This window comes from Ixodes scapularis, unplaced genomic scaffold (assembly GCF_016920785.2).
Source record: "Ixodes scapularis isolate PalLabHiFi unplaced genomic scaffold, ASM1692078v2 PGA_scaffold13__105_contigs__length_92229423, whole genome shotgun sequence".
Lineage (NCBI taxonomy): Eukaryota > Metazoa > Arthropoda > Arachnida > Ixodida > Ixodidae > Ixodes > Ixodes scapularis.
Window position 1 is genome coordinate 19205861 of NW_024609839.1, and position 8867 is coordinate 19214727.

Here is an 8867-nt window from a genome sequence, read left to right on the forward strand (position 1 = left end):
CCCGGGCTCAGCTCAACCACCAGGATGCCCTTTTCCCTGGACACGGGCTCGCCACGCACAGCCAGACGTGGGTGGGTCTTACCCACTTGTTACTCAGGGTCCGTTATGTAGCCAACGTGGCTGGGGTCCGTGGTGACGCTACTCACCAAGCACCTAGCACCTAAGGTGCAGGCGCCCCCTGCGGGGCTCAGGGTCCGTGGAGACGCCACTCTCCAAACACCTGCTTTCACAGGTGCCCCCTGCGGGGCGTTTCACAGCATGACGGCATGGCTGGTACACAGCACGCTAGCGTCGGAGCGTTCGCACATGCCCGAGTCTATCGTTGAAATTTTAGAGCGCAGCTCTTAGGGGCCCGTTCCCGGCTTGAGCGGCGTCGGTGTCGGCGTCGGCGTCGCCGTCGGCGTAATTGCAACCCTCGTAACCCTCGTGAGGGTTACGAGGGTTACGAGGATTAATCTCATGAGGGTTACCCTCACGAGGGCCACGAGGGTTACTTACCCTCGTAACCCTCACGAGGGTTACGAGGGTTAGTTACCCTGAAAAGGGTTACCTTCACGAGGGTTACTCTCACGAGGGTTACTAAGCCTCGTGAGGGTTACGAGGGTAAGTAACCCTCCTGAGGGTAACCCTCGTGAAGGTAACCCTCACGAGAGTAACTAACCCTCGTAACCCTCGCGAGGGTTACGAGGGTAAGTAACCCTCAAAAGGGTTACCTTCACGAGGGTTACCCTCACGAGGGTCACGAGGGTTATGAGAGTTACCCTCACGAGGGTCACGAGAGTTACCCTCACGAGGGTTACTAGGGTTACCCTCACGAGGGTCACGATGGTTACCCAGGTCACGTGACCCCTCCGGGGTCACGTGACCCCCGTTGACGTCATAGCCACTGATGACGTCATCAATGACGTCACTGATGACGTCACCGGCATCCGCATCGTCATCATCACTGATGACGTCATCGGCATCGTCACGTGGCCCCAGGTTACGTGACCCCCCGACGTCACGTGACGCCCCAAGATCACGTGACTCCCACAAGGTCACGTGACCCCCAAGGTTACGTGACCCCCCGCCCCCCGAGGTCACTTGACCCACCCCTTCCCCCCCCAGTACCCTTCCCTCCTCCTCCTCAAGAGCTGCGCTCTAATTCGGCGTTACAGGGAGTTGTAAACGGCTTTCATTTTTTAGTGCGCAGCTCTTAGGGGCCCGTTCCCGGCTTGAGCGGCGTCGCCGTCGCCTTCGGCGTCGGCGTCGGCGTAACCAAGGTCACGTGACCCCCAAGGTCATCCCAGGGTCACGTGACCCCCAAGATCACCACAAGGTCATGTGACCCCCACGGTCACCCCAAGGTCACGTGACCCCCCGAAGTCCCGTGACACCCCCCGAGGTAGGTCACGTGACCTCTCCAATGACGTCATCGTCACTGATGACGTCACCGGCATCCGCATCGTCATTATCACGGATGACGTCATCAGTGACGTCACTGATGACGTCACCGACATCCGCATCGTCATTATCGCTGATGACGTCATCGGAGTCCGCATCGTCATCGTCACTGATTACGTCATCAGTGACGTCACTGATGACATCATCGGCATCGTCACGTGACCCCCCCAGGTCACTTCCCCCCCCCCCCAGTACCCTTCCCTCCTCCTCCTCAGGAGCACGGTGTAAGAAGACTTAGGTGAGGACAGAGCGTGCTTCCCCGCTACGAGATTATGTCCCCTCGCCGCTGTAGTTCTCACGGCTGTTCATAGATGGCGCCGCGGACCGGTGCCCGCTTCGCCTCGCGCTTTTTCCTTCACGCTGTGCTCCACAGCCGCTGGCAGTGCGTGAATGCCGGCTGCTCCCAATTAAATTTTCTTATGCGGTATTCAATCGTTTGATGCGTTCGCAGACAAATCAGTGTAACATCAAAAACCCGCGGATCCCTAATTAAGGTATGAATCATGAGGCATGATTCACAGAACTAGCGAACTAATCGACCCACCCATTTTCAGATGGCCCACAGTTTTCAGATGGCCACGCACACACCATTTAACCGCTGCTGCGATTAAATGGTGTGTGCGACGCGGACGAAAATCACGATTCGGTCCCTCTTATGAATGTCGATCCTTTTGTGACCTCTTGTCCGACTCCATACACGCTCGGTAACCCTGCACCGAAAACTATAGGATAATGTAACAGGCTGATACCCATGTGTAATAGTAGCATGTTTCCATGAAAACATGCGATTGTACATGGGGACTCATTATGTGCAAGACAGCAGAACACACTTAATTAGAGTAGAAGTGTTGAAAGGGCATGAGACAAGTACATAATAAAATATTGCAGTGCCGAGGGAAACTGAAGCGGTTTTGTATGTGAGTAAAAACGCTTAGATCGTCTTCATTTGGCCTCCAGGATCACGAATATCGAGGTTATTTTTCAATTTGGAGCATAGAGGCTGCAGAAAATAATTTTCAAAGTACCGCTGAAGCCCCTCCTTCCCCGAGCGTTACGTTATAAAAGGAGTTTTCGGAATCTTCGCTCTCACGCAACTTTGGCGCTTATCACGCTTGCTATTTTCAAAAAGGTAAGAAAAAGATATCACGACTGGTGTCACTGCGGGGGAATATACATGGCAGGCTTGCAATTGCACGCACTGCCCACACCAGCGACACGCGCTTTGCGGCCGAAATATTTTTATTACGTAACGACTGATCGGAGGTTCTTGGTATTTAGTTAGATCTTCGGAGAAAACGAATGTGGTATTCATATCCACAGGATAAAGTATTCTACAATTCACCTATAACTCGTTTTTTGCAAGAACCGCTTCAGTCTCTATTTAATAATAAATCACGATTGGTTAAGTAGCCTTCAAAACCAATTTATTTACATTCCACATTACTATCAATGGCCTCTCACTCACTTCAACAAAGGCTTCATAATTCGGAAGGTGCCATAAAGACTTCACACATCACACGTTGCAAAGCCTCGCCTGCTTCTTTTTCTCTTTGGCATTTTTGTCCGAGTCTCTAGCTTCTGCTTTACAGTGCTGCCTCATACGCATACTAACGTAATAGTGCAGTACCTTTGACACTGCCTCATTTTTGTGCTGGCTGCAAGAAAAGGTTAAGTAACAGGATTCAAGAACATAATCGAGGGTGTCCCAGAACACATTTAGGTCGTTCATATGCTCCGAAAAGTACTTCTCTGCACAATGAAGGATTCTGTAGAAGTGCACATTCGGGTGGATGAGCCCTCCACGTGTCTTGCAGGTGGTCAGGGATGCTTCCTTCTGTGTTGCCGAAGACACAGACAATGAGTCCTTGCAAATTTCACACGAAAACATCTTGCCTAGTTTTCTGCACAGGAAACCAGTAACATAGTATACAAAGCAATCAACCACTTCAGGTTGACTCTCATCACTGGCCACAACCTCATCACACTCCCACGCTTCGGTTGTAATCAGACCGTCGACTTTTTCCTTTAGTCGTTCCAGGCTCGACATACGATACTCTCCTTCTTGGTTCTTGAATGTACTTTTGAAAAATGAGAAGTCTAGCTGTGGTGCTTCTCCGGTCAGTGCTTGACAATTCCCAAATTTTGGAGGCTTGAGGAGGCTGTACACCATTAACATTCTATACAATTGAAGAAAGGTAGGCATGTCGGGATGATCGTTTTCGCATGCTGCTTGCCGGATTTTCCCGAAAAACCTCTCCAAGGGATCTTGATTGAATTTGGCGGTGAGAACGTAATCATAGCCACAATTGTTCAGAAGGTGTTTGGTTAGATCAATTGTTGACCTCATTGTCACTCTGAGGCCCTCAGCCGTCGTTTGCGCCAGAAACATGTCCTTAGATATCTTCCCAGACTCTACCTCGCGCTCCCATTCATCAAGCCACTCCATCGCTTCCTTGATGACAATCAGGTCCTTGCCTCCCTTCCGAATGCCAACATCTGGGTGTTGCCTGTTCATAGCATCAAACAGATCATTACACCGAAGTGTAAACGCCATTGTACCAGTGCAGTTCCACAAGCTTGGGACTTTTCGGTCACCGTAGTACTCCATTCCCGACTTCATTGCCCTGCTGAAGACTTGGGTAGCAAGTTTTACCCTCATGAGGTCCATGTTCGAGGGGTAAATGTGATGGTGTGTTATCTTAGGGGCACACCTTCAGCTCCCCAGCATTTCTGCAGTCTTCTTTGTATACTGCCGCATAGTCCGACCAGTTGACCCACTGACCGTTTACTTGCAGGAGGCGTTTTCTGAGGAGCCGATTCCTTATACTTTTGAAAAGGTGTGGGACGTCTGAAAATATGTATACTTTCCTATCCTCGTCCATTGGATGCGAAAAGAAATGTTTGGGGTTGTTTATCTTCCCACTGACACCCAGCTGTGTCCACATTGTCCGGTTAGGGCTCGCTCCATCGCAAACTATGCCATCAATAAGAGCACCTGCGCCTTCCAACAAGGTGATTGCCTGGAGCAGTAGTTGATAGAGTACTGTCCCCTTGGTTCCAGATCATGAAGCAAACACAGCAACAGGTTGCGCATAGCTCTCACCGAAGGGACAAAACATAAAGACTAGGCCGTGATTGGCTAGCTCGGAGCTTTCCTGGTCGGTGTCTCCGTGGTCGACGAGTCCGGTGTAACTCAATGTCTTCGAGTTAACAGCTTTTCTTTCCCTGACCTGGATTTCATCAAACAGCAGCATGCCATGTCTTTGGAATTCTGATTTACCTTGAAGCTTCCTTTTGAGTACTGCGAAGAAGTTGACATCGAACCCGCACTTGATTCCGACAATGGCAATGTACCGGCGGATGGTTTTCACACACGGCAGGGGCAGCACATCATTCTCCCTGAGCAGTCTATAACCAGCCGGGCTGCGAATGTGCAGAAGTAGGCACAAAAGTAACCAATCGTCTGTGTAGCGCCTTCCTTTACTTGAAGTGCACTTAGCCGCTGATATGCACTCGCGCAGCAGCATTTGTTGAGGTTCAGGCAGTGCCAACTTCTTCAAAACATCATTCAACTTCTCGCTGCTCAGCTGTTCCAGATCTTTTTTGCACATAGACAATTCAGCTTCAAGCTCTCTGTTTCTCTTTAGCAACCTGACTTTAGACCTGGAGCATGCAATGCGTTGCCTTCTCAAGATATCAATCTTCTTCTTTTTCGAAGGAGACAGGGGCATCCTCACCCTTTGTTCTTTCCCTCTTTTGTCCAAGCTTGCCTTGTGAATACGGAAGGTGTTACTGAGGCTTGCACAGAAAGTGCACCGCAGCTCTGTTTCATTCAGAAGTAGAGGACATCGGTTGTGTCTCCACATTCCCATTTTGTCAGTGGATGCACACTCCGGGTGTATACCAGGAAACCTCTTATACGCTGGACCCCCCGCGCAGACGGGCTTTTGGTCAAACGCATGTACCATTTCGATGATGTCATGCGCAGTTTGCGATGGGCACTTTGCTTGAAGAAGCACAGAGTTAACTGCGCGATCCAAGACGTATTGGCGAACCCTCAAAGACTTTCGGCACTGCTCCAGAGTGAGGATCTTGTTGGTAAATGGCGGTTCAATTGCTGACATGCTTTTCATCTCAACGCAACAGAGATTCTGAAGGCCTTCCGCGTCAACCTCGTGACACGCCCATGCCTTACTTGGCACTACAATTGCGGGGTGTAGGCCCGTTTGTCATGTGCGCATTCGTCATAGGCCAACTGGTAATCGGCCCGTTCGTCACAGCGGAACATTCGTCATAGGGGAATTTGTCCCTAGGAACGTTTGTCACTGTGCGAACCGGATATTTGAATTTGCCCAGTATATATTCACCTGGCTGTGCATGCAATAACGATTAGTACGGTATATTTAAATTTACTAAAGAGGGGGAACATCCAAACAAGTCATCGTTGTACTTAGAAAACAATAGATTCATGAAGCGAAATACAAAAAAAAATTAAAAAGCGATATGCCGAGCTGCCACCCTTAGGGTTTTTAGACGATTGCGACCATTGTAGCGGCTCACAATAATTTGAGGACGCCGGTTGCTGTCGTCGTGCTTCTTGGACACCCTCGAAGATGTCGTGCCGCCCTCTGCTTGAGCCAGCATCTCTGTTAAGGATAAACATAAAAAAAGAACACGCCCACTCTGAGAGAGAAAGCTTTTTGATTGGGCACCGTACTGAAATTTTGAGCCACAAATGCAAAAATGTGCTACAGAAAACGCCCAAGTTCTCAGAGGATTAAGTAAGTTCTTACGTGCTGTCCCCGGAGCCACGCTTCGATGCTGTTGTTCGTCCTTGTTGGCCTTTCTGCTAGTGTTGATTCTCTGACTGACCAAACCCGAGGAGGGGAGGTGGCCGACGACAAGCCGTTTCGACGGGGTCTCCCGATATACACGTCCTCGAAGTAGTCCGCCACGAGTGAGGCATCGGTGGGGAAAACCTCGAGAATGTCGGCAATTGGCAAGAAGGCCAATGCTGGATGCATTCCCATTTGAAAATCAACAAGAAATAAAGTAACCAATTGGCTTACCTGAAGACAACAATAAGACAAATAAATAGAATGCTGCATACCAGAACAGCAAACTCGTCATCTGAATTGTAGCGACTCTGGTGACCACTGGAGCACACCTTCCTATACACCGACTGGGATAAGTGAAAAAAGCATCCCTGTGTCGTTGATGACCGCTTTCTTGAAGTCCGTGTAAGCCACCTCAAGGCAGTTGCCCCCCATGTACTCAGAACGACGTCGAAAGACCGTAAAACGAGCGAACATATCTTGAAGTTTTTGAACACATATCCAATAATAGGACCACCGAGCGTTCCGTTTCATACGTTTATCAGAGCTCTTGAATGCTCACCTTTTCAAGGTAGCTTCAGATTTGTTGGGCAGCAAGCTGTAAACAATTGACTTTACCACGCCGTTGACTCTGGCATGCTCCGTGTACAGCTAGTAGAACTGCGCCGGGGTCACTTTAAAGATCCCGTCCGCGAACCACGTAGTCGCCTGAGCCAGACAGCTCAAGTTGCGCTCGGTAGCAAATATCAGGATTCTTTCGCCGTCGCCCTCTCCGCTATCGTGGAGGAGAAAGGAGTCTCCTTTGGCAGTGGTCTGCATGCAGGTAAAACAGTCATTATTATCATAATATGTCGCGCACTGTGATTTTGCGCTGCAATACACTTTACTTTGAACTCTGTGGGCATTCGATCGTATATCGGCTCTGCAAGATGATACGCTGGACTCCAAATTCGACCGTTGCCTTTGCTTGCGGATGGTGCGCCGAAGTGTTGGCGGTGCGGGAATCTGCAAAGCAGTGTCGTCGCTGACAAAGGCAACCGCAGCTAGAAGTGTTTGGTGTGGTGCTAGACGGCCTTCCACTGGAATAAAGGACATTAGTGAGCTTGTTTTGGAAATATAAGAGCAGGAACAGATTTTGGTACATACCAGCTTTTTCCTTCACCTGATCACGAACCCAAGCACATTAATCTTGGTGTTGTCAAACGCATGCGTATGGTCTCCTGAATAAGAGATTACACGAGTCTTGGCGTGATCGGTGACTAATTTAGTTTTACAAACTTCTCTTCGCCGGCAGGCCCAATACAACGCAGTTTCGTAGACCTTAATGCAAGTGTAGGAATGTCCTTCGTGAAGAAGCATATCGCCACCTTTCTTAGTAGTAACTACCTCCATTTAGAAATCGAGAGTGATATTTTTATAATCGGATGGCAACCGGCATAATAAACCCTGAAACGGGGCACACACAAAAAAAAAAAAAAAAGAATCGCGTTCGGTGTGCTTTTTTCTATTGTGACTTTATGTTCTCGAAGTTCTTTTGTAAGAAAGGTGACACCGATAAGGACAACATGCAGGCCAAAACCTGCATGCTGCCTTAAGTTGGGGTCATTGGGACATAATTTGTTTCCCGTAGTCAACCTCACTGGCCTTGCACGGATTTAATTAAGTGGCCCCCTTTCGTAACTTTCCTAAGAAAACAAGATATAAAAAAAAAAAGTTTAACAATCTTGAAGTCATTGTGTGACAAACTGCTAGCGTGACGAATCGCCATATGACCAATGTTCCGCTGTGACGAACGGGCCTGTTACCAGTTGCCCTATGACGAATCGACATGTGACGAATGGGCCGTATCCCACAATTGCGCTCTTCTCGGGCAGCACGCTGCGGAAGGGCACACTGTCCTTACTTGGCTTTTCGGGAACCTTGGCTGGGATGTCATTTATGAAGTCGTCTTTCCGTACCATGCGCGTCGAAGGCTCCCCGACAGTATCTGCTTCGGCGTCTCCAGCAGTGCACGCGGCGATCCCGGGCTCCACGCGATCAGCTGACGGCTCTTCGGTCCCCACGTTTGAAGTCGTTCCATTAAAATGGGTGCCTTCATTACGTTCGTCCTGCAGCTCCGTCTTCCTTCGCTTGACAACAGTTGCACGTGCGCGCTGTCTATTCTTCGGCAATTTTCGTTTTTTCGCTGTCGACGACAGGTAAGGCGGACATCCCGGGAAAATATACGGCACGGCGTCCGGCGCTAGAACAGGCCTCTTTGGCTGGTCAAGAAGCACTTCACCCCCTAGCTCTGCGCAATACCATCTAGTTTTTATCGCACCGTGGGCAAAGTGTTTTTCGCACAGGTAGTCTTTTGGTGTGAGCTGCCGGTCACTTCTCGGAATGGCACGAGCCCACAAGGCTAAACGTTCCGGATCGGAAGGCGCCCGAAACGCGTTCACCTTCTCCTTGCATGAACGGTATCCGCTGTTGCAGTTCGGCGCAAAGCACTTGCGACCCATCTTGGGGGTGTTTGGGTGCAGCGAACTTCATAGAAGGTCACGTCAACAGAGTCTGAGGGTCCGAAACACAAACGAAAGAGTCACCCGA

The 8867-nt window shown here is 49.7% G+C and overlaps 1 protein-coding gene across 1 annotated transcript; it reads right to left on the reverse strand.

The window, feature by feature from the left end:
- Positions 1 to 4505: 4505 nt before the first annotated feature.
- Positions 4506 to 5315, reverse strand: LOC115313165. The gene has a single exon (XM_040218355.1). The coding sequence runs from the start codon at positions 5313 to 5315 to the stop codon at positions 4506 to 4508; it is 810 nt and encodes a 269-aa protein (XP_040074289.1).
- Between the last annotated feature and the right edge of the window lie 3552 nt (positions 5316 to 8867).